The sequence below is a fragment of the Acinonyx jubatus genome, chromosome D4, assembly GCF_027475565.1.
Source record: "Acinonyx jubatus isolate Ajub_Pintada_27869175 chromosome D4, VMU_Ajub_asm_v1.0, whole genome shotgun sequence".
In the NCBI taxonomy this organism is placed as follows: domain Eukaryota; kingdom Metazoa; phylum Chordata; class Mammalia; order Carnivora; family Felidae; genus Acinonyx; species Acinonyx jubatus.
The window spans coordinates 52,770,463-52,797,370 of NC_069391.1; the positions used below are offsets into that span (position 1 = coordinate 52,770,463).

Below are 26,908 nucleotides of genomic sequence, written 5' to 3' on the forward strand. Positions count from 1 at the left end.
AAAAAAACAGGAGAAAATGAGGTTGAATTTTGAAACATCTATCGAGTATTATTCCCCCAGGTAAGAATGTCAATCCTCCCGTGGCTTACATATACTTCATTTTGGTACTCTCTTGCCACCAATACTGACCTGCACTTGAAGTAATCTGGATTACAAACACGTATTTGAAGACAACTTTTGAAAGCTAAAAAGCTTCAGATAAAGACACTTCTAGAATTACTGCAGCTTCCAGTTCTAGATATTTTAACCAATTTTCTTTAAAAAAAAAAAATCCATCAGAGAAAATAAAATGCCCCAACTCTGAAAGAAAATGCTGTATTGGAAATAGGATGAGCTATGAATTTGCAGAAATCCTGAGTTTAAATTCTGACTCCAAAACCTACAAACATGTGACTCTGGGCAAATGTATTAATAACTCTGATCCCTAATTCATTGTGTATCTATATTTATGTATGATCATATGTATCTTCCCAGGTAATTGTGAGGATTACAGAAAGTATATATACAGTTTCTGGTCCACAGTGGTTACTGTTGGCATGATTTGGGGTCCTCGTGAGATTCCATAGGCGTGATAGCCATATTCCCAGTCTGCCTACATCATCGAAGGAACGTTCTCTGAACTAAGCTAGGATGACTGATCTACCCGTTGCCTGGTCTCACGAACTCCTTGTCTGTGTTTTCAGGAATCAATTATGTGCTTCATATTTTTAAGGCAGGAGTCTGTAGCAATCTGAATTCTGTAAACAGAAGCAAATCGATAGGTTCTAGTTCTAATAGTATGAACTGGAAAAGTACTGTTATGTGAGATTTAGCCATAGATGGTGGAAGAAGAAAAGCTGGGGTGATTCTCTTCATGTTCTGCTTGCGTACACAAGAGGGGAGACGGGAGAGTTAGACAAAGCAGGAGAAAAGTAAACTCCTTCTGTCTCCTTAATTATTATTACTTCCCTAAACATAAATGGATTACTGCCATCCAAGTCTGAGAACCAAAAGGAAAGGAAATATTTTAACAGCCGACTGGCCTGAAGTCTCAAGCCACGATGATAGTGACTATCTCATAATAATACCCTGAACCATGTTGGAATTCAGGCAATGATTTGACCCCTAAAGGCTGTCCAAGCAAATTATAAGGGACCATTCTGATCAAAGTACAATGATGAGTCTAGAGATAAGGCAACAGCAAAGGATTAATAAGAGAGATACCAAATTCTACACAAATATTTACTTCTAAGAGTTTATAGTAGAAAAATCAGCCAGTTTCCTGCATGAACTTTGCCATGTTCAACTATTTTAATAAAGATTTTTATTCATTACCAAAAAAAGAAAATCCTGTGAAATTCACAATTTTAATCTAGATCTTAGTGAAAGCACAGACTTTTTCAATCCAGACCATGTAAATCAAAGCACTTGCTACCACCTGGGGGCAGCATACCACTAAGTGTCGGAAGTCACTGAAGGGCAAGGAGCCAATAGAAGATGGATATGCAAATGACAAAGACCACGCCCAAAACATGTCGTAAGATAGGTTTCTAACAGTGTACATTTCAATATACATTCATACATTCAGATATATATGTACAGTGTGTATATTTGCATATAAAATTAATATATAAGTAGAAATATATAATTATGTTATATATAAATGTATTATATATTGTATATAAACATATAATTGAAATATATGCAATTTATTTATATAGGGTATATAATTGAATAGTATGTGTTTGTATATAGATATAACCAGGTGTGCATATATGAATGTGTACTGTATATATACATATGAAGATGATTAAAAACCAAAAAGTCAATGTCATTTTTTAATAAAATGGAAATTTTAATTAAATGGAAATTTTAATTAAATGGAAATAGTACAATTCCTTTTTTTGAAATTCAAAAAAGAATATTCTGACTAATTCAGAATATGATTAAGTGGCTTGATAGGAGAAAATCAGATTCATTGCTATTGAATTTTCTTTAAGCAGGCAATATATGATAGGCAATAGGAATATTCATATCTTCAAGTCTAGAAGCAATAATATCTTCTAAAACTGACCTATGAATGACTTTGTCAAAAGGCAAATAATTTTTTATTCTGTCATGAAAATATTCTTGTAACACACCAAAAAAATATATGGTACTTACCACTTTTCCTTTAAAAAGGTGTGAAACATTTTATTTTTTTAAATATAAAAATATGAAAATTCCCTACTGTGATAAATTCATATTAAAATTTTTCAACAAGAACACTCTTTAAAGCTATTAAGCATCTTTAAGAAAAGCCTGTTAAGCAATATTAACAAAGACATTTGGCTTTTATATAAAGCAGCTTCATTATGTATATTGTCAAGTTTTTTTCTGGTATTTTTGTTTCTTCATTTGCCCCATGTAAGCAATAATACTTATCTCTTAAAATATCATAACTGTTAAATAAAATATTATGGAGTGTCTTACCAACGTGTCTAACTAAAGTATATACTCAGAAATGTTTGTTCTGCTTCTCTAAAACTACACTACAAGCAAATTAAATTTACATAAAATTATTTTAACAAAAAACACCTATATGGGGGGAAATTCAGTGTTCCTCTTATGCTCAGTGCAAAACAAAAGAATACACCTTTCCTTATCTGTCACACTGGCAAATGTTCTTGGCTTTGATTTGTTGTTATTGGTGTTTTAATAGTAATACCTAATGATACCCAATGCTGATGAGAATGGGGTCAAACAGGTGCTCTTATATATTTGGATCTAAAAAAATATATTCATAGCCTTAAACACACACACACACACACACACACACACACACACACACATACACCCCAACCTAAAGTGTCTGTATTTTTATGAGGCGCCTGGGTGGCTCAGTTGGTTAAGCCCAGGTCATGGCTCAGGTCATTGGCTCAGGTCATGATCTCACAGTTCATGAGCCCGAGCTCTGCGTCAGGCTCTGTGCTAACAGCACAGAGCCTGGGGCCTGCTTTGGATTCTGTGTCTCCCCCTCTCTGCCCCTCCCTCATTCACAGTCTGTCTCTCTCTCTCTCTCTTTCTCAAAAATAAACACTTAAAAAAAATAAAGTATCTGTATCTTTGACCCAATAAATCTTGCTTCTTGAACTCGATCCTAAGAATATAATTGACTATGTAGTCAAAGACTTAATTATAAGGTCCTCATCTTCATTTTAATAGTGAAAAAAATAGACACAGTCTGAATATCCAACAACAAGAAAAGAGTTAAATACATTTTAGCACATTCCTAAGATGGAATACTATATGGCTTATGACAATAAAGTTCGTAAATAATTTTAACATTGACATTTATTGTCAATTCCATTCACCGAGGTGTTGATGCATCTCTTTCATATGTCACATCTACTCCACTGGAAAGTCTCCACATTTTACCATCAAAATGCAAACATATCCAGAATCTCATCATGCTTTACTCCTCCCACCCCCTTCCAGGTCACCATTATCTCTGCTCTAGATTACACTGTTAGCCTCTAACTGGTGTCTCTGTTTCCACTTTTGCATACCTACTGTCCACATTCTAATCGTTGCCAGAATGGTGTGAATGTAAATGTAAAAATAATGCCAATCTGCCTAAAAACCAGGATGCAAAACTACATATAGCATGCTTCCAGTCTTATCTGCCGAAATATTAATAATTGTTATATATGTGTGATAATAGGTTTTCATACACATTTGGGGGGGTTCTGTGTTTTTAAAGTTTTTCCTTAATCATGTTGAATCAGAAAAACAAATTATGTAACATTTGTAAAAAAATTTATACAGGGGATCCTGGGTGGCTCAATCAGTTGGTTAAGCATCTGACTTCGGCTCAGGTCACAATCTCACAGTTCGTGGGTTTCAGCCCCGCATTGGGCTTTGTGCTGACAGCTCAGAACCTGGAGCCTGCTTCAGATTCTGGGTCTCTCAATCTCTCTCTCTCTCTTTCTACCCTTCCCCTGCTTGTGCTCTCCCTCTCTCTCTCTCTCTCTCTCTCAAAAATAAATAAATAAGCATTAAAAAACATTATACAAACTTGAATTGTAGGATTCAAAATATTTTTCAATAATATTTAAAATATGACCTAACCAAAGGTTAGTACTCAATTAAGAAACATAGTAACTCTAATCTCAAATTGTCACTTCCTGATGACAAATTTAAACATGGAGAAGATATTTTAAAATTATATATGAGAACATACACTTTGAACAATGTAAATTATGTCATATGTCTAAACAGTAAAGGAATTTTATTTTATTTTATTTTATATATTTATGTTGTCCAGACTAACAAAAACAGGAATAACAACTTTTTATGAATCTTCTAGATTCTAGCTTGAATCTTCTCTGCTTTAAAAAAATGTCCTGAGAGCTGTTATTTTCTTAATTCTGTCTTCTCTGACCTTGAAATATAATTGACTACCCTATAGGTCTCAATGGGATAAGTCATTAGGAAGATAAAAAAATATATGGGATTAAAGTAAAAAATGATAAGACTTTTAAATTAAGTAATGGCGTTAATAATCCTACTTTATGAAAATAGGTTATGTGATAGATATTAATTATTATTATAATCAGGATTTATCAACTGAAAAATGTTTAAAATTTTTAAAGTAAATGAATTTGGGGCTCTTCTGTTTAAAAGTTTACTAGAGAAAATATAGCATTTATTAAAAATTATGTAAATAAATGACTTCACTGCAATATTCACATTCTATACCCCCAGAGTATGTCAAATAATTTTATTAATAATATAAAAGGCAGAATTTTTTAATGAAAAGAAGGTAAATATTTATAAAATGTGACCCTTTGCCACAATTACTACAATTCCAAAATATCTTTGCAAATTATTTCACTTGAACTTTAAAAAACGTACTCTTCTTTCCTCTTGCTTCTTCTTTCCCATCCATAATCTAAGTATAATTAAGTTTGAAAATGGAAAATAATAAAGCACAGAGTTAATTTTCTATTAAAACTGATACCTAAGCAAAAAAAAAACCAAAGCAGTGGCAAGAAGGTAAAGAATGATCCAGAGAGCTGGAAGAGGCGTTAAGTCTTTGAGACCCTGTGAGGCTGCTACCACGTGGTGGGATAAAAGAACACAGCAGAAGTTGGTAGGTGACATAAAAGTTGAGGGAAAAGGGCACATGAATAAGAGCTGGATCCAAGTTACACAAAGGAACTATTTGGGAAACTTGCTGTGAATAAATCCTTATTTTTTCCCTAAGCCTTTCTCTCTCAACCAATGTCTAGAATATTTCATGGACAGAATTACAAAATTGCGACAATTCAGAGAATTTAAGATTTTATAATAGTTTCAGATGCTCTCATCCATTGTGATATCAAAAATCTCACCAAGCATTAGGATAAAGATATTCTTGGGGCACCTGGGTGGTTCAGTCGGTTGAGCGTCCGACTTTGGCTCAGGTCATGATTTCATGGTTGGTGAGTTCGAGCCCCTTGTCGGGCTCTGTGCTGACAGCTCTGAGTCTGGAGCCTGCTTCGGAGTCTGTGTGTCCCTATCTCTCTGTCCCTCCCCCGCTCATGGTCTCTCTCTCTCTCTCTCTCTCTCTCTCTCTCTCTCTCTCTCTCTCTCACACACACACACACACACACACACACACACAAATAAACAATAAAAAGTTTTTTAAAAAAGATAAAGGTATTCTTTTTTAACTAAATTCACTACATTCTCCACAAAGGTAAGTCCCGTACTTTCCACACAGTAATAGCTCAAATATGTGAATTAGATGAGCAGAATTGTTTTTTAAGTTTATTTATTTTGAGAGAGACAGAATGTGTGCATGCACATACTCAAGCTGGGGAGGGGCAGAAGGAGAGGAAGAGAGAGAATCCCAAGCAAGCTCTGCACTGTCGGTACAGAGACCCAATTGGGTCTCGATCCCATAAACCACAAGATCATGACCTGAGCCAAAATCAAGAGCCAAACGCTTAACTGGCTGAGCCACCCAGGTGCCCCCAGAATTTATTTTTTAAGATAAATCAGGAGGTAATTTTTTAACTTTACAGAAAGATTATTAACTTTATTAAATAATATTATAAATATATAAATATTTTTAAATTTTCTATAAATAATAAGCACATCTAGTATGTTTCAGATATAAGTGAAAGTCATCAGAATTTAATAGATACCTAACTTTTCTCAAAACAAAATGAGGAACTATAACTATACCTTTATTCTAATCTTAATGATTCAGTCATTCTTTTTTTTTTAATTTTTTTTAATGTTTATTTATCTTTGAGAGAGAGAGAGAGAGAGACAGAGTGTGAGCAGGGGAGGGGCAGAGAGGAAGACACAGAATCTGAAGCAGGTTCCAGGCTCTGAGCTGTCAGCACAGAGCCCGATGCAAGGCTCGAACCCATGAACCGTCAGATCATAATCTGAGCTGAAGGTGGACACTTACCCGACTGAGCCACCCAGGTGCCCCTAATGATTCAGCCCTTCTTAATGTCAAATTTACTAGAGCGAGAGTAAAATTTAAAAATCTCTTTTCATATAAGCAATGTCATTTCAGGAAAACTATTCAGTTTCCCCTTATTATAATCTATAATATATTTTTTAAATGCCACAGACCTGATGCCCATCAGCAGATGAATAACTAAATAAACAATGATATTTACAGTATGGAATTCTGTGAATTCTATAGGTTTCTTCGGAGTTGATTTAAATGATAGATCAGAGCACCTGGGCGGCTCAGTTGGTTAAGTGTCTGACTCTTGATCTCAGACCAGGTCTTGATCTCAGGGTCATGAGTTCAAGCCCTGGGTTGGGCTCCACACTAGGCATAAAGCCGAAAGAAAGGAAGGAAGGAGGGAGGGAAGGAAGGAAGGAAGGAAGGAAAGAAGGAAGGAAGGAAGGAAGGAAGGAAGGAAGGAAGGAAGGAAGGAAGGAAGGAAAAGAAAGAAAGGAAAGAGAATAGAAAGAAAAGAAAAGAAAAGAAAAGAAAAGAAAAGAAAAGAAAAGAAAATGATAGATCATTTAAGGTTTATTGTTTAAGGCTCAGAGTACAAGCCTACTTTAGTCTGGACTTGTGGTTTCTTAGGCAATACAACTGCCTCAAAAAGTTGGCAGGTTTTTAATCTGTTTGCTTTCAGTCAGTGCCAGGTACCAATAAATACTCCAAGATTTTTTCTTGGAAGTACCCTCACTACTGGTTTCCTTATTCCCATATATCCAAGCATGCATGCAGGCATGAACTTAATGGTGGTTACCTCCAGGCCATGTAGAATAAGAGAATTATACCCTTAATCTGTTCTAAACCAGTGCCTCATACTTTAGATGTTGGTTACAGCAGCAACCCAGTTTAAGATACAAATTTCTGTATGAGCTCCTGCAAGTATTTGACCTACAAGTTGAGTCCCTCATTATAGTAACTGTTTATTTTATGGGGCGCCTGGATGGCTCAGTCAGTTGAGCACCTAACTTTTGATTTTGGCTTAGGTCATGATCCCAGGTTGTGGGATCTTGACCCCTCTCCTCTCCCCCTCTCTCTCTCTGTCCCTCTCCTGCCTGTGCGCACGCTCTCTCTCTCTCTCTCTCTCTCTCTCTCTCTCAAATAAATAAATAGATAAATAAATAAATAAATAAATAAATAAATAAATAAATAAATTTTTATTTTAAACATTCTTTCATGTATGTCATTAAAAATAAAACTATGTAAGGCAGGATCCAAGATAAAATGGTTAGAATCAATGTTACTAAATTTAAATCTAAACTTACATGAAGTCAGGAAAAAAATAAGACACACTGGCTATGTAGCTTTCATTATCTAACAAACTATACCATATAAAGAAATGTTTCCTGGGGCGTCTAGGTGGCTCAATCGGTTATGCATCCTACTCTTGATTTTGGCTTAGGTCATGATCTCACAGTTCGTGAGTTTGAGCCCCACATCAGGCTGTGAACTGTCATCACAGAGCCTGCTTGGGATTCTCTCTCTCCCTCTCTCTCTGCCCCTCCCTAGCTTGTGTGTGCACTCTTTCTTTCCTCTCTCTCTCTGTCTCTCTCTCTCTCTGAAATAAATGAATATTAATTTTTTTTTAGAAAAATAAAGGTTTCCTAACAAAACTGCTTTAGAGTTTCAGTAGCACTAAAGATGTTATAGACCAGGTCAACAACATAAAATATCTAAAGAACAGAGTGGGGACGTAGAGAAAAGATAGTAACAAATCTTTAACTTGTTCCACTTTCTTCCATACTACATTTTCCATGTCCATTTGTCTGTAATTCCCAATGATAGAGAGGTATGCTAAAACTAAATCATTCCTGCCTTCAAAGCATGTTGCGTTCACTGACTTGAGTTCTTAGAGAATTTTATAACTATTAAACTAGTTCCATTAATCCAAGATCAGCCACAGAAAGAATGTCTTTCCTAAGCCCACAGATTTTAAGATTTCCTCTTTGTCTTTGTTATTCTATAGTTTCATTACTGTGTTTCTAGATGCTTATTCATATTTTTTTCATCTTGCTCATAGTTCAGTGAGTTCCTTTAATTTGCGAAGTTATTATTAGGTCACAGGCCATACAAACCCAGGCTGTGGGCCATAGTTTGCCAATCCCTGATATAGTTCAACATGCTAACAGAATGAGAGAAAAATCATATAACTATCTCAATAGATACTTAAAAATGTATTTGATAATATCCAAAATTCATTCATGATTTTTTATTTATGCATAATCTAGGAAGAAAACCCCTTTAACCCGATACGAATTTATCAACTAAAACCTATAGCAAACTTTCTCTTTAATGGAGAAAAGTAAGAAAGATCTTCTTCAAAATTGGGAGCATGGTAAGGATGCTTGCTGCCTCCACTTCTACTCAACATTGTATCCTAGCCAGTGCAGTAAGGAGAGGGAAAAAATTAAAAGATTAAGGTTTGGAAAAGAAAAACAAAACCATCACTATAGAACAAATAATGTAACGGTCTATGTAGAAAACTCTACAAAGTACAGACAGAGTATTATTCAAATTGACAAGAGAGTTTAGCAATGTGGCTGAATATAAGATTAACATATTGGGGCACCTTGGTGGCTTAATGAGTTAAGCATCCCATTTCAGCTCAGGTCATGATCTCATGGTTCGTGAGTTTGAGCCCCACATTGGGCTCTGTGATGACAGCTCAGAGCCTGGAGCCTGCTTCTTTCTGCCCCTCTCCCACTTGTGCTCTGTCTCTCTCTCTCTCTCTCTCTGTCTCTCTCTCTGTCTCTCTCTCTCTCAATGAATAAATGTTAAAAAAAAATTTTTTTTAAAGATTAAAATATTTATTTATGTGCCCATTTCTTCATCAACTTTAGTTTGGGCGAAGGGGGTGGAGTGCAGGGTGGGGGTGTGGAGCAGGCTCCTAAAGAAACTAAATTAGACAAACTTTTTCCAGAGAAAATTTTACATTAGCTTTTGCCCAGACATTACTGACCTGAGATTATCCCATTCAAGTTATCAGGCAATTCTTTAGTGTGGGAACCACAAGTTCAAGGGCTGATCTACTGGTGGAGCCCAGAGCTTTGTCTCCTACTTCGAGCATTGACTTTGGCATTTGTCTACAGCGTAAGCCCAGCATCTGTTCACAGTGCTAACTCTGATTCCACTCATTGGGGTTTGTTGGTGTTGTTATAGTTTTGTCCTTGGAGATTCCTTTTCTCTTTAATGCACTACTGTAATACAATAGGTATCTTGCTCTAAAAATAGTTGTCTCATAAAGGAAGGCCTTTCTGAGCATCACATCCAAAGTATGATTTATGAAAACTATTACATATAGAAAATGATTAAAAACAAAACCCCAATGTGTTAACTGGTTGTTTTCAGATAATAAGTTATAAGTAACTTGTTTTCTCTTTTGTATTTTCCATATTTTCTATTCATGATCTTATTCTGTTTTTATAAAGAAGCAACACATTTTATTTTTTTATTTTTTTTTATTTTTTTTTATTTTTGTTTTTATTTTTGGGACAGAGAGAGACAGAGCATGAACGGGGGAGGGGCAGAGAGAGAGGGAGACACAGAATCGGAAACAGGCTCCAGGCTCCGAGCCATCAGCCCAGAGCCCGACGTGGGGCTCGAACTCACGGACCGCGAGATCGTGACCTGGCTGAAGTCGGACGCTTAACCGACTGCGCCACCCAGGCGCCCCACATTTTATTTTTTTAAAGGGACACGTAAAAAACTACTTACGTACTACTGAAAAATACAAAAGAATATTTATCAAGCATATACTTGCTGTTCAACTAGTATCTTAATTAATTCCCATAAAAATTCTGTAACTTAAGTATCATTATCCCTCATTTTGCAGAAGATGAACCTGAGGCTGAGAAAGGTTAAGTTATTTGCCCAAGTGACAGAACTGGGATTTGAATTCAGAAATACTTGTTCCAAGGCCAGTGCTTTTTCTGCTGAACTATGCCATCTCCCACAAGAGAGCATTTTCACATTACCACCTGCTAGTTCTAATTAAGAGATAGTAATTAAACAATTCTCCACTCCTGACAACAATATTTAAGCTACTGGCATTTTAAAGAAATGAATATGAACAGCTTTTTCTCTGCTGGAAGATACTACACCTAAATACAAACCACGAGTTATTACAGAAAGAAAAGACTCCATAGGACACTGTTATACACTTTGTCAAAGCCTAGTTAATTTCATTATCTATTAACGGGACACGAGGCATTAAAATGTTGACTAACATATTTCTAAAAATGTTCAACTTGACTAGTAATCAAGGAAATAGAAATTAGAGTAAAAATGCCATATTGATCAAATGACAAAAAATTCTTCAATAGTAATAGCCTGGTTGGGTAAAAAGTGAAATCACAGGGTATCTGGGTGGCTCAGTCAGTTAAGTGTCAGACTCTTGATCTCCACTCAAGTCGTGATCTCACGGTTCGTGAGATCAAGCCCCGTATCGGGCTCCACACTGATAGCAGACCCTGTTTGGGATTCTTTCCCCTTCTCTCTGCCCCTCCCCTGCTCCCTCTCTCTCTCTCAAAATAAATAACTAAACTTTAAAAAAAGTGAAATCACCATATATTTTACGAGAGAAGTGAACTGGTAAAAATTTGCCGTAGGCCAATTTATAACATTTATACTTTAAATTTCATGTGGCTTTTCACCTAGTAATTCCTCATCTAGGATTTTATAATAAGGAAATAATTACAGATAAGTGTATAAATATTTAGCCACAGGATTGCTCATATTAGAATTACTTAAATAGAGGTAAATAAGGAAAGAAAGAAAGAAAGAAAGAAAGAAAGAAAGAAAGAAAGAAAGAAAGGGGCAAGGAAGGAAGGAAGGAAGAGAGAGGGAGGGAAGAAGAGAGGGAGAGAAACTGTATTAAGAAACTAGGTTAAAATATTCTGCATATTCAAAGAATTCTATCAGCCATTAAAGACGTTGATACTGCTATATACCTTAGCATGGAAAGAAATTCTTGACATGATGTTTTCAGAAACTAAATTAGAATTTACATATAATAGTATGATTGCATTTTATTAACATAGATTTGGTTATATTTCCATATTCACAAAATGTAAGATCTGAAATAATATACAACAAAATTTTGACAGTAGATATATCTGATGATATGATTTGGGAATCTTAATTTTTATTTTTCTTCATCGACATTTTCTTATTTTTACACAATGAATATTTATTAATTGTGTTTACAAAAGGAAAAAAACATTGATATAACAGAGTCATATCAACTAGTAAGAATGCATACAACTATTATTAATATATAAAGTAATATGTTATAAAACAGCATATAAGTATGTTTTCATTTAGGTAAGAAAAACTATATATATTAGGTTGAACCATATAAAATTGCTGGCATTTTTCTGCTTTTGACTTATAAAAACAGTAACGTGAAATGGTTTGACTTAATATATGTATCAGGAAAAATATACTCCAAAATATTAATAGTATCCTGGGACGATTTTTCCTTGAGGTCATCTGTATTTTCTTCTGTTAAATTTCAATATTTTCTAATTTTTTCTAGAACACTAAATCCCAGCTCAGAAGACCCCAAGCAAGTCAACTGAACACTCTGTTTCATCAAAAAAACAATGAGACTAAACTAACAACACAAAAAACAAAGGCACCTACGTGGCTCAGTCCCTTAAGTGTCTTGATTTCAGCTCAGGTCATGATCTCATGGTCATGCAATGGAGACTCACGTCAGGCTCTGCACTTACAGTGCAGGGCCCACTTGGGATTCTCTGTCTCCCTCTCTCTCTGCCCCTCCCCTGCTCACTCTCTCTTTCTCAAAAATAAATAAACATTTAAAAAAGAAGAAACAAAAAGAGAAACAACAGGTGTTGGCAGAGGATTCAGAGAGAGAAACCCTCTTACACTATTGGTGGGAATGCAAACTGGTGTGACCATTCTGAAGATCAGTATGGAGGTTCCTCAAAAACAAAAATAGAACTACCTACCCTAGGATCCATCAATTACACTACTAGGCATTTACCCAAAAGATACAAAAATACAGACTCAAAGGGGTACATGCACCCCTATGTTTATAGCAGCATTACCAACAACAGCCAAATGATGGAGAGATTCCAAATGTCCACAAAGTGATGAATGGATAAAGAAGAGGTGAGATATATATAGAGATAGATAGATAGATAGATAGATAGATAGATAGATAGATACACACACACACATATATATATATAATATATATATGCTGGAATATTACTCGGCCATCAAAAAGAATGTAATCTTGCCATTTGCAATGACATGGACGGAGCCAGAGAGTATTATGCTAAGCAAAATAAGTCAGTCCAAGAAAGACAAATACCATGTGATTTCACGTACATGTGGAATTTAAGAAACAAAACAAACGAGCTAAGGGAAGAAAAGAGAGAGAGAGGGGCAAACCAAGAAACAGACTCTTAACTATGGAGAACACACTGATGGTTACCAGAGGGAAGGTGGATGAAGGGATGGGTGAAGTTGGCAGGGATTAACGAGCACACTTAATGTGATGAGCACTGGGTGTTGTATGGAACTGCTGAATCACTATATTGTACACCTGAAACTAATATTACACTGTATATTAACCAACTGGCGTTTAAATAATAACTTCAAAACTGGGAATAATAATAGTGCCTATTTCATGGGGGTAATTTAAGAATGAAACAAAATAATTCATGTAGAGATAGCAGCACAGGGTCTGGCATACATGTGCTGTCAATCCATAGTAAATGTAATGAAACAGTTAGAAAGGCAGATGTGAAATCTGACTCCCGAGGTCTAGCACTTAGCAGTAGTTATGTGCGTAACCTCTCTGTATCTTGGTTTTCTCATTTACAAAATGGGAGTTATCCCATAGAGTTAGTATGAGGATTATATGAGATAATAGCTTATAAAATATTTTGCATAGTGCCTGGCAAATAGGAAGCTCTCACTAAATTTTGACTATCTTATTAGTAGTATAGTATTAAGCTATTAGAATAAATATATACTATTTGCATCATAAATTATATATCAACTCTGAGTTGCTTACTGCATTAGATAGGATACCGAATATAGAAGCTATATTATATAATTTTTGTTTTCCTGAAATTAGTTATTTCATTCTGGTGTGTATAACTTCACTAGTGAAAACTCCACAAATGTAATCAGAAACAAGAATTCTATTACACTTCACAGCCAACATCTCCTAAAGATACCATAGTCCTAAATCCGCTAATGAAATTTTCTAAACGACAACTATTTTATTGTAACTTCTCTTTTCCCTTCTAGGTATCTTTGCCACAAATATATGACAGGGAGACCAACTCTTCCTAAACAAACCTTTCTCCTCCCCAGACATGCACTTAGATAAGAATCAGACAGAGCCAGATGCAAAACTCTTCAAAATCCAGAAGATACATAGAGTCTCAATGGCCAGGGGGTATAAAGCAAGTAAAGGAAAAGAAGTGAAGAGAAGAAACAAAGGAAGATAAATGAAAAAAAAATTAGAAAATTACTCCTGGAAAAAAAATCCCTACTTTGTTTTCACCTAGCAAGTAGTTTTCAACTGCTTTTACATTTTCAATACACGTGAACGCATGCTTAGAATTGAGGTTTCAGAACCAAGTTCATTCCATCCTTACAAACTTTTACAGGATAAGATTTCTCCCTCTTCAGGAGATAGAAATGATTCCCTCAGAGATCCACACCTAGAGGAAATAAACCAAGGTCTTCCTACCTTAACAGCTTCTCCTAGAGTTTGGTTCTTGTCAGCTTCCTCACTGGAATGCAATTCAAGTCTGTAATTCAACTCCTGTAGCTGCTGAGCCTGTTCATTCAATAGCATCTGTGCCTGTTGTTCCCTAAGTAACGCATTGTTCAGTTCTTCACATGCACTTTCAAACTTCTCGTGGGTGATCAATTTCTGGAAAAAGGTTACAAAATCATTTGTAAGCTAACTGCACTGTTGCATCACTTTTCAGAACTATATTTGCTAACATAGAGTATAACACACACATTTCAAAAATGTCCGATACATGACAAAAGTACAATTTGTTTTTCTTAATTTCATAAGTCGAGATTAAAAAAAAAAAAACACATCACTCTTGTTTTAAAAGCAGAGCAGCTATACCCCCAAGTGTTGTCATTTTTAGTCAAATAAAATCTTAAAAAACTTATTTCAAGTTCAAATAAATCCATAATGCTCGGTTTACATTTCATACACAAGCACTTTTTATAAAGAACATGACTGTAAGAATTAAGGCCTTTAACAAGTTCCTATGCTTATTATTTTGATGTTTATTTATTTTCAAGAGACAGGGAGACAGAATGCAAGTGGGGGAGGGACAGAGAGAGAGGGAGACACAGAATCCAAGCAGGCTCCAGGCTCTGAGCTGTCAGCACAGGACTCGACGCAAGGCTCAAACTCACGAACCACAAGAATCATGACCCAAGCTGAAGTTAGTCAAACGAATAAGCCACCCAGGCACCGCACAAGTTCCGATGCTTCGAAGTGATTACCCAAAAGTCTGTGTTAGTGTATGTTACTTTCAGATCTCCCTGGTCAAAAATCCCCTTCTTCAAGAATCCTTACCAGACCAGACCTCCCCAACTCCTATGACTACTTACACTTCCTTACTATATTCCTTTGTCTTCTTTATAGTCATTACCATTATCTAAATCCACTACATATATTCACTATTTTTATTGCCTGTCCACACCCTGCCATCAACCACTTATTTAAGGACGTGAGCTCTGCTGGGTAGGGACCCCATTCAGCATGCTCACGTAACACACAGAAGAGTGCCTGGCACTCAGTAGGCACTCAGTAAATATTTGTTGAATGAAAGAATATTCAGACATAAACATCTACAAATAAAACTGTGCACCAGAGTATATAACACCTTTTTTACAATATCATGACTGCTTTATAGAACAGAGCACTACATCTATCTAGACAGTTCTAGCCAGGGGCCACCCCTTAAGGGGTGGGGAAATCCAGGGCAGGACACACATGTATTATCTCCTGTTCAAAACAATTAAGCAAATGAAATTTAACACATCAAACAACAAGAGACATCTTGATCTTGAAGTACAAAGAACAGGAAATGTTTCACAAAAGGTAGGTAACCTGTGAAATATATATGGAAAACTAAAAGGAACCATGCAAGCCACCTAACCATGCTGTATATATCAGTATCTATCTATCTATCTATCTATCTATCTATCTATCTACACCTATATAGATATAGATCTGTAGATAGATATAGATAGATATAGATATATAGATATTTAAGACTGATAACTGTCCCATTGTTGAACAGGTTTTGAGGTGAATATAATTAACCACAAGTAGAAAGCAAATTGATTTAAAAAAAAATTTTTTTTAATTTAGGGTGGGGGAAGAGGAAGAGCAGAAAAAAAATTCTATTGATTCTTGGCATCTGGAATATATAAATTATTGCAGTTGAATGTGGACTTTATCTCTGAGTTTTCTGACACATGAGACAAATGTGCTTAGTTATAGTTTCCTCATGGGCCAAGCATGCATCTCGTGCAGAGAAAAAAAATTTTGCTAGAACCAAGTTTGAGGATAAGTTTATTACATGGATCTCCCTATATCATAATATAGTCTTAACTCAGTTTTACTTTGGCACCAGGTACCTTGCGTGCTACTTTCCAGAAGCAACTGTCTCTTACTATTATTTGCCTTTTCAAAGGTATATATAATGCATTCCTCAACACTGATTAAATTCTAAAGTATAGCATAAACAACAGCAACATTATAGCATAAAAATAGATGCCAAATGACTTAAGTTGACACAAGATAATAGGAACGATCACAAGCACACAAGAACGTTGCATCATTTCCTGAGATCCATCCAGTAAAGGCGTATCTAATGTATCACTGATACTTTTATAGGGTTTAGATTTGGACGAACATCTATCTTTGGCTCTCTCCTAACTGCTGCCTCACTCTCCACATTGCGCCATTACAACTAAACCCTCCACTTCCAGAACATCAACTCTAACAGCCTCTTCTGGGCACTCCTGTTCATCTCAACGTCTTAACATCCCTCTGGTCACTGATGCCACAGCATTCTCCTGGGTCTTATGAACAGATATTTTTGTATTTCTTCTACCTTTTATTTGTTATGTTGTTCTAAAGCACCACTCCTCGTGGTGACCATCTGTTACTTGGCCCCTATAAATCAAGATCCCCATGATTTTGCAGGACTTCTTTCCACCCCTCCAAAATTTCTCCTTCACCTTAAAACTTAGCTAATTTTAGCCTCTCTCTCTTGTCCATCTATCCCTCCCAGAGACTGGCTCAGTTCTGTTCTGTCTTCAGAAACCAAACAGAACAAAACAAGTATAGCAATGGAGAATGAGAGATGGTGTGTAAAAGCAGTTGTGAGGAACTTATAAAGAAAAAAAAATCATGGGAGTTTGCTGTTGAAGAACAAAGGTCAGTAGATTGGTCAGTGAACATGGTGCTCAGAAGCAGAGAACTGAATAGCTTCAGCAGGCAGGACATTTTCCTTTATGTTACAATTTCAGACCACCTACTAACTATGTGACTTTGGGCAAGTTACTTAGCTGCTCTGTGTCCCATATCCCTTGTTTGTAAAATAAAGATAATAATTTGGAACTGTTACTGATATAAGAGGACTAAATGAATCAACTCCTTGAAGCGCTTAGGGGTCAGTGCCTTATACATGGTCAATAGTGTCATTAAATGTTAGAAATCATCACTTTATAATGTTACACCTTACAACTGTATGTCTAAATATAAAGGTACTCGGGGCATCTGGGAGGCTCAGTCGGTTAAGCGTCTGACTTCAGCTCAGGTCATGATCTCATGGTTCCATGAGTTCGAGCCCAGTGTCGGGCTCTGTGCTGACAGCTCAGAGCCTAGAACCTGCTTTGGATTCTGTGTGCCCCTCTCTCTCTGCCCCTCCCCTGCTCATGCTCTGTCTCTGTCTCTCAAAAATGAATAAATGTTTTAAAAAATCAACAAATATAAAGGTACATATCTCATTCATTCAATTATTACTTCAATTAATGCTATTTTTATTTCTGCACTTTAGTGAAAGTAATTCACACTAAACATTTCCTGGAGCATGTTAGCTTTTGCTGCAAGCCACTTATTCAACCAAAGTTCTTATAAGAGGATTCTGTCACCTTCCAGCAACTTTTCTTCAAACTCTAACCTTCTGCTGGATTCTAGAAATTGAGTCTGACTACTTCCAAACTAATCAAAGATAAGATGGTAACTTGTTTTACTACTACTTAGCTAAGGACTAGAAAATCATATTGTATACAATACCTACAATTCCTCACGCATATTCCAGAAAGCAACATATATAATCTTCCAATTTTCAGGAAAGTCACTATTATCTAAATCTAAAAAAAAGTTGACTTATTCTAAATCTCAAATCGTATCAATAGCTGTTTCTTTCCATTTTGGCAGACCACCTCTACATCCTAGATTTAGTTAGTACAGACAATTAAAAGCAAATCAAAAGGAGGCAGATACACCCTCCAAAGGAACTGGCTTTTAAAAGTATAAACAGCTGTTGGGATACCTGGGTGGCTCAGCTGGTTAAGTGCCCAACTCTTGATCTCGGCTCAGGTCATAATCTCAGGATTCATGAGATGGAGCCCCACATCAGGCTCTGCATCAACAGCGTGGAGCCTGCTTGAGATTCTCTCTCTTTCTCTCTCTCTCTCTGTCCATCCCCTGCTTGCTCTCTCTCTCAAAATAAATAAATAGCTCTTTATGCTTAAGTATAATGGAAAAAAATTGGAAAAAATGAAGCATCTATTAATAAGAGAATACTCAAGGGGCGCCTGGGTGGCTCAGTCAGTTAAGCGTCCGACTTCGGCTCAGGTCATGATCTCGCAGTTCATGAGTTTGAGCCCCACATCGGGCTCTGTGCTGACAGCTCAGGGCCTGGAGCCTGCTTCTGATTCTGTGTCTCCCTCTCTTTCTGCCCCTCCCCCACTCATGCTCTGTCTCTCTCTCTCTCTCTCTCTCTCTCTCTCTCTCTCAAAAATAAATAAACATTAAAAGTAAATAAAATAAGAGAATAGTCAAATTTTGATACATCAATATGATAGAATTAGGAAAATCTAAAATCTAATCATTTATAATTATACATTATAAATTATAATATAATTATAATTATAAATTATTTTATAATTATGTTATGATCCATTCATTTCATCTAAAATAAAATTAATAAGTGACACAGGAAATGCTTATAATATTATAAGTGAATATTAATATTTGTATATATGTTTTTTGCAAATTGTACATGCAAAATCATTCTAAACTACAACTGTGCATAAAAGCTTGCATCTTCACACAAAAAACACACCAAAATATGTGGGGAACAAAACTCATCCACAATTCAGTAGTAATTGGTTATGGGCAGTGCAATTACAGTGATTTGAACTTTCTTCTTTAAACTTTTTTGTATTTTTATTTATAGCTATCGTGTATTACTTTTATAATAGAAAAAATGTTGAGGCAGCTCTAAAATTTTATCTTCTCTGAACAAAAAACTAAGAAAGTAAGGGAAAAATGGGTGTCTTTATTTTTTTTAATTTTTTTTTTTTTACATTTATTCATTTTTGAGAGACAGAGACAGAGCACAAGCAGGGGGAGGGGCAGAGAGAGAGGGAGACACAGAATCTGAAGCAGGCTCCAGGCTCTGAGCTGTCAGCACAGAGCCCGAAGTGAGGCTCGAACTCACAAACTGCAAGATCATGACCTGAGCCGAAGTCAGACACTTAACCGACTGAGCCACCCAGGCACCCCAAAAATCAGTGTCTTTAGACATTCACTCATAAGAGAAGTATTACTTATCTTCAATCAGAAGGGTAATTCACGATTACTTGACCTAATTTATAGGAACTTTTTGCCCTTTGAAAGCACAGCTATTTGAAATAATAATTAACATTAGCAATTTACATTATCATAGGATTAGTAACTAAACTGCTATCTGCCCCTCTGTTTCCACAAATGTTAAAACTGCACATTCCAAATTAGCCTTTTTTTAAAATTTTTTTAACGTTTATTCATTTTTGAGAGACAGAAAGACAAAGTGGGAGCAGGGAAGGGGGAGACACAGAATCTGAAGCAGGCTTCAGGCTCTGAGCTGTCAGCACAGAGCCTGACACGGGGCTCGAACTCACGAACTGTGAGATCATGACCTGAGCCGAAGTCGGACGCTTAACCGACTGAACCACCCAGGTGCCCCTCCAAATTAGCCATTTAAACTGAAGTTGAACTTGCAAAGATTCCCCAAAGAAGAGGGTACTAAAAGTAGCTTGCTGCTAGATTTGGGAAACAAATTTTGTATTCATATTTATATTAGTTGTCATCAATTGAATACAATTTTGAAGTTACAGGGTAATGTCTTAACTCTATATTCCTATATCCACATTAAAAACAGCAGTGTGACTAACGAACCTGGGCAGCAGAGTATGTGTGTATCTCCATGTTACTGTGCTTCATATGTTTACACATTTTGATCTTGATTTAATGTTATTTGGTACCTAGCCTTCCATTGCTCAGCTATCTTCTGCTTTCTTAAATAATGTGTGAGTTTGATGGAAGTTAGATTGAACATTTCTTTGGAAAAGCAATTTGATTTCAAAAGAAATAATCCAATGTACTCAAAATATTTAATATAAAAAGAAAAAGAGAGAACATCCCACCTCCTGTTCCAAACACCAGACTCTTCAACTGGGAGAAGCATTTTATTATCTTTTAGTACACATTTGGGGGTTTGTTTGCTAAAGCAGTTAATCTCTCCTAACTATAACTTACTCTTTTCTACACTTTCAGCCACCGTATACATTTTAACAGGCTGTGAGTTCTGCTGACACAGAATCAGTATTCCCTTAAGCATCAGGTATTAACTCCTGTTTTTTGAGGTATAACTGAGATATAAGACTGTGTAAAGGTGTGCAACCTGTGTAACTTGATACACTTATATGTTACAGTATGATGACCAATATTGCACTAGCTAACAACTCTATCATATGACATGATTATCCCTTCTTTTTGTGGTGAGAATATTTAAGATCTAGTCTCCCAGCAACTTTGACTATATAGAATGCAGTACTGTTGGAAATTTTAGAAGGGAAGTCTTCTGAATTATCTGAGAAAACAAACAACAAAAAGCTAAAAGAAATCTGTAGATCTACAGATCATATGTGTGTGCATACGTATCAGCGAAGAGCACGCTAGAGCCATGGTATTTTAAATCACACATACTTACCGACTGCTTAAATTCATTTAATTGCATTTGGAGACCCTGGGCTTTGTCGAGCTCCTTTTTCATTTCATTCACGTTCCGTTTGAATTCTGTGACCTCCAAACGCAGTGAACGGCGTTCCACTTCTGCCGCGTGCAGTCTTTGTGTAAATCCAAATATCTGCTTCTGTAATGATGCTGTGCTTTTCTGTTGTTAATCAAGAGCAATTTTACAAGCAGTAACTACAGGTTGACTAATAAATCAGGGGCAATGGCCCTTTTACCAACTTAAATGTATCTTAGATTATACAGAAAACAATACTAGCTGTAACGGAAACTTAGAGGTGAAGGCTTTATTTTTTATGTGACCAATAATTTGGTTTATATGAAATGAACAACGAAAGAAAATAAATAATCTAGAGGGCTAGAAAATGGAACTGACATCTGTTTATGTCTCATAGAATTCTGTTGCAGTCCACTTACAGAAAACAGTAAATCCACAACTCATGCCAGAACTTTTGTATTTTGATATTTAAGACACTTTGACATTTAAGTGCTATTAGTATTACATTAAAAGACTACATGAAGTCTGGGGCGCCTTGGTGGCTCAGTCGGCTAAGCATCTGACTCCTGATCTCGGCTCAGGTCATGATCTCATGGTTTGTGGGATCAAGCCCCGTGTTAGGCTCTGTGCTGACAGCACAGATTCTCTCTCTCCTCTCTCTCTGCCCTTCCTGCTGCTCATGCATGCTCTCTCTCTGTCTCTCTCTCTCTCAAATAAACATTAAAAAAAAAAAGATTACATGAAATCCAAAGGAAATCTAGATACATTCATGCACAACTAATTTAAACTACAAATAAGTGTGATTCAGAATTAAATTTACAAGTACTAAAGTCACTATGTAATGAAATTGCATACATACCAAAATGGGCACATGACCATGTAGACCATACTTCAGGGCCAGTGTATTTACTTTATGAAGTCCACGAGCCAGCCTCTGAACCAGAGAATCTTTTTCTACATATGTAATACTCTTGCTACTATTCAAAGGTATGCTCTCCATTGCCAGACTAATTTTATCCATGAGTTTTGCAAAAGAATTCTTGGCTGCACCTACGAGTAAATGTCCACAAATTCTGGAATTTGGATCTTCGGAAAAAAAAAAAAAAGACACGATGAAAATGTGAACTGTCTCTTGCTCATTTTACAACTCTGCCAATCACCACACAATTAAAATATTTTCTCAGTTATACAATCCCCATTCACCTGTAGTAATTCATTCAAAAAGTCCCCTCCCACATTAATTTTCACTATGAAAAAAGGAATGCAGAAAATAGATTACCTATTAAACAATACAGCTAAAGAAAATCTGCATTCATTTACATTATATCATTTACACTAAACCACTATGACACTAAAAATTCATCATCACTCTTTTCTTTGTTTTAAAACCTAACATAAATTCATTTTCTATTTACAACTACTGACGCTTGTTACCTTAATGTCAAACTATTTATATGCTCGGACAAGAAAATATAATTTGCCTTATTCCAAGGCAATTAAAATTTTACAACGACAATTACTTATTTCCCCACAGGATTTCGGTAATCATCCCTCTCACATAATGGACTTAAGGTCCCAGCATATCCAACATGGCCTGCTTACTGCTAGATTCATCAGGTCTGTAATTAATAATTGTGTTTAATGTTGATAAATAAAATTGTCAGTGCACTGTCTACTAATTGGTATTCCAGATAATGGTTAATAGGTTTATTTATGCCTTAATAAAAGTCATGTAATTTAGTTTTCCCTCTGCTAGGCAGGTCTTAATCTGTCGTTACTTGTTTTATGATACTATCCATGTAAAATGACAAGCATGGAGAGATTATTTAAATTCAGTAGTATGCCTTTCTACATTTCCAGAGTCTCTGCTGTTGGAATTAATTTAAATATACACAAAAAGTATATCTGGCCAGTTTTATCCAATAGAAAAAATGCTTTATAATTCTAAGAGTACATATGGTTCAACAATGAATAGCAACATTGGCTGAGAAGGTAATCAATCAGTGGTTTTCTAAGTCAGAAAGAACAATATCACAGAGGCCCTGTGTTCAAAAATGTGAGGCTTGTTTTATTCCTTTATTCCTCAGTAGACAAAAGGAAAGATAAACTTTTAAATTATACAGCAGTCAGATTTTGGAAACCACGTTGCCTAGAAGTTACACATAAAATAAAAATTGTAAATTGGATAAAAGTATAATATCCTCCTTGTATAATTTATTTTTATCAGTTATCGATGCACGGACTTCTAAGAACATAAGGTGATATAAGTTTAATTCTGTATACCTCTCATAAACATCCTGAGAATCCCACTGACAGAGGCATATGAAGTGTTATTAAAATACACAGTTCCTTTGTTATCAATCAATTGTTTAAATAAGTCATGAATAAAAAAGAATTCAGTAGCTTCATATAACAATTAACATATAATACAGCACACATATTTAAAAGAATTGCTAAACTATTATTTAATAGGTCGCTGTTGAATGAATAAAATTTATTTTACCTATAACATTCAATATAAAACATCATTCCAGTGCCTAATATATGTACTCCCTGTTTCTCAACTGGCTTTGCAGGGACTTCAGTCTGTCTTTTGTTATCTCGGTAAACTCTGTATTTGCACTGTGCCAGTCTAGGATATATGGATATTTTGTATGTTTGTTGGATTAATTATATTTTTTACTTTCATAGCAGTTGCGACAATGCAGAATGCAAGAATGCATTCAATAATACCAAGAAAAATTAATTAATATTAACTTTAATGATATGCCAAAAGTTATTCTTTTTAAAGAAACAAGATAAAAGTTCATCATTTTGGGAAATTTTCAGGTATATCAAAGCAATAAAATTTTCACAAAGAGCCTTTGAAAGCAAAAACTAACTACAATTAAATTTTAATGAAGAGCGGTTTTTTACTATATCATAGAAATGTGTTTGTGTAGATACTAACCACTCTGAGAGGTAAACTTAAGTGACAATATAATTCTCCAAGGCATTCTTCTGAATTTTTAAGAAGTGGGAAAGAGGCATACACTCTAGTTCCTCACTTCTCTCAAGGAATTACAGAAAGAACACTCACTAAATAATTTATACTTTGATGAGTAAGAAGTGTGTTTTTATAACATACTTCACATTATACAGTATACAGTACAATTAATTCAACACTAAATAAATGAAGAAACAAAAAAATCCTCTAGTGACATAGTTGTAGTTATTTGTATAATGATACAGAAATAAGAGACAAAAATAAGGTCACTAAAATTTCTCATGTCTAAACTTGTCTAAACTGTTTAAATGTTTGTTACATTTAACAAATTCTTGTTTATGTAAAATACATTTATTAATCACTTCCCCTCTCTTTTATAGCATGTGTCTTTTGAGAAAGAAGAAGACTCTATTAGACTTTTTACAATAGCAAAGGCAATATCTACACTTAAAATCTTTAAAACAAATTCATAAATGGGGTGCCTGGGTGGCTCAGGTTGAGCATCTGACTGCCTCTCAGGTCATGATCCCGTGGGTTCAGGCCCCGCATCGGGCTCTGCACTGACAGCTCAGAGCCTGGAGCCTGCTTCGGATTATGTGTCTCCCTCTCTCTGCCCCTCCCCCACTCACACCCTGTCTCTCTGTGTCTCAAAAATGAATAAACGTTAAAAAAATTAAAACAAATTCATAAAGAATTGTGCTTTTTTTTAAGTTTATTTATTTATTTGTTTGAGAGAGAGAGACTGAGCACATGAGCAAGGGAGGAGCAGAGACAGAGGGTGAGAGAGAGAATTCCAAGCAGACTCCTCACTGCCAGCACAGAGCTCGAAGTGGGGCTCAAACTCACAAAACGTGAGATCATAACCTGAGCCAAAGCCAAGAGCTTGACTTAACTGGCTGAGCCACCCAGGTGCCCCAGTTATCAACCTATTTTAAGTCTGATTATTAATGTATTCAATGCAAGACAGTACATTTAAAATACAGACTAAAGTTAATTTTTTTAGAAGATATAGCCCAGTGAAAGTTTTTTGCTTAGCCAAACTAAGAACATTGAACTACAAGGTGATCTCGAGAAGGCACCATATATGCCATATTGAACATCAAAATTGTTTTGTACTTAAAAACAATGAAAATCCCAACTCACAAATATATACTGCTGCAAAGGTAATTAAATCACTCACAGTTCACTTTACAAATATAGGTAGGCTTGGGGCACATGGGTGGCTCAGTCAGTTAAGCGCCCAACTTTGGCTCAGATCATGATCTCACAGTTTGTGGGTTCAAGCCCCACATGGAGCTCTGGGATGACAGCTCAGAGCTTGGAGCCTGCTTCAGATTCTGTCTCTCTCTCTGCCCTTCCCCACCTGTGTGTGTGTCTCTCTCTCTAAAATAAACATTAAAACATTTTTTAAAATATACATATATATAGGTAGGCTACTCTCAAAACAAAACAAAACAAAAACAAACAAGAACAACAACAAAAACTGCCAGAATTCTCTAGGGAGAAGAAAAGAGAGAGAGAGAGAGAGAGAGAGAGAGAGAAGCAAACCAAGAAACAGACTCTTAACTATAAAGAACAAACCAGTGGGGGTGCCTGGGTGGCTTACTAGGTAGAGAGCATCCAGCTCTTGATTTTGGTTCAGGTCTTGATCTCAGAGTTCGAGCCCCACATCAGGCTCCACACTAAAAGTGCAGAGCCTGCTTGGGATTCTCTCTCTCTCTCTCTCTCTCTCTCTCTCTCTCTCTCTGCCCTTCCCCTGCTCTTGCTGTCTTTCTCTGTCTCTCTCTCAAAAAAAAAAAAAAATAAAGAAATAAACTTAAAAAAAAAGAACAAACTGATGATTACTGAAGGGGAGTTGGGCAGGGGAATGGGCTAGATGGATGATGAGTGATGGGTATTCAGGGGGCACTTGTGATGAGCACCGGCTGTTGTATGGAACTGTTGAATCACTAAATTCTACACCTGAAACTAATATTACACTGTATGTTAACTAACTAGAATTTAAATTAAAACTAGGAAAGAAAAAAAAAAGCACCAGAAGTCTCCAAAGCTTTCTTTTTTTTTCAAAATTTTATTTAAATTCCAGTATTTCTAGACATAGTGTGACAAGTTTTTTATCCGAAAGTCAGGGAGTTCATCTTTGGCTTACTCAATATATTCAATACAATTTAGATCTTAAAGAAAAAGGATTGTGAATCCATAGCTCAAATCTGATGCTACGTATTTGAAAGTTGCTGAGAGTATATCCTCTCATAGTTCTTCTCACAGGAAAAAAAAAAAAGAATTTGTGACTAGGTATGGTTAACCAATGTTATCTAGGGGCACCTGAGTGGCTCAGTCAGTCAGCCATCTGACTCTTGCTTTCAGCTCAGGTCATGATCTCATGGTGGTGAGATAGAGCCCCACGTCAGGCTCCACACTGACAGTGCAGAGAGTGCTCGGATCCTCTCTCTCCCTCTTCTCTCTGCCCCTTCCCTGCTCATATTCCTTGTCTCTCTCAAAATACATGAATAAACTTTAATTTAAAAAAAAAATGTTAACTAGACCTGCTATAGTGATTATTTAGCAATAAATATTAATGTTGAATCATTGTTATACACCTGAAATTAATATAGTATTGTATGTCAATTATGCCTCATTTTTTAAAGAAGTGGCCGGCATACGGGGCACCTGGGTAGCTCAGTTGGTTAAGCATCCGACTTCGGCTCAGGTCATGATCTCACAGTTGGTGAGTTCCAGCCTCGCATTGGGCTCCGTGCTGACAGCTCAGAGCCTGGAGCCTGTTTCAGATTCTGCGTTCCCCTCTCTCTCTGCCCCTCCTCTGCTCGTGCTCTCTCTCTCTCTCAAAAATAAATAAACAGTAAAAATAAATAAATAAATAAAAAGTGACTGGCATATAATAGATGCTCAATAAATACTTATTAAATGAATGAAAAGAAACTGAAGCTATGAAGATAGAAGGAACTTAAGTACTTTGTTTTAGGAGTTTTCCCCCCAGTTTTATTGAGAAATGATTAACATACATCACTGTATAAGTTTAAGGTGTAGAACATGATGGTCTGATTTACATATACTGTGAAACAATTACCACAATAGGTTCAGCTAACATCCATCATC

General features: G+C 35.9%; 1 protein-coding gene across 13 annotated transcripts in view; it reads right to left on the minus strand.

Annotated features, from left to right (window-relative positions):
• The window catches only part of CCDC171 (coiled-coil domain containing 171), a 304,789-nt gene that overhangs the window by 121,908 nt on the left and 155,973 nt on the right, over positions 1 to 26,908 (minus strand). For all 13 annotated transcript variants that reach the window (XM_053205079.1, XM_053205080.1, XM_027047203.2 and 10 more), the window contains 3 exons: positions 21,665 to 21,891; positions 20,767 to 20,949; positions 14,211 to 14,396 (listed from right to left, as the gene is read on the minus strand). In XM_053205079.1, coding sequence (XP_053061054.1) covers positions 14,211 to 14,396; positions 20,767 to 20,949; positions 21,665 to 21,891 — 596 coding nt within the window. The remainder of the gene's footprint in view (positions 1 to 14,210; positions 14,397 to 20,766; positions 20,950 to 21,664; positions 21,892 to 26,908) is intronic.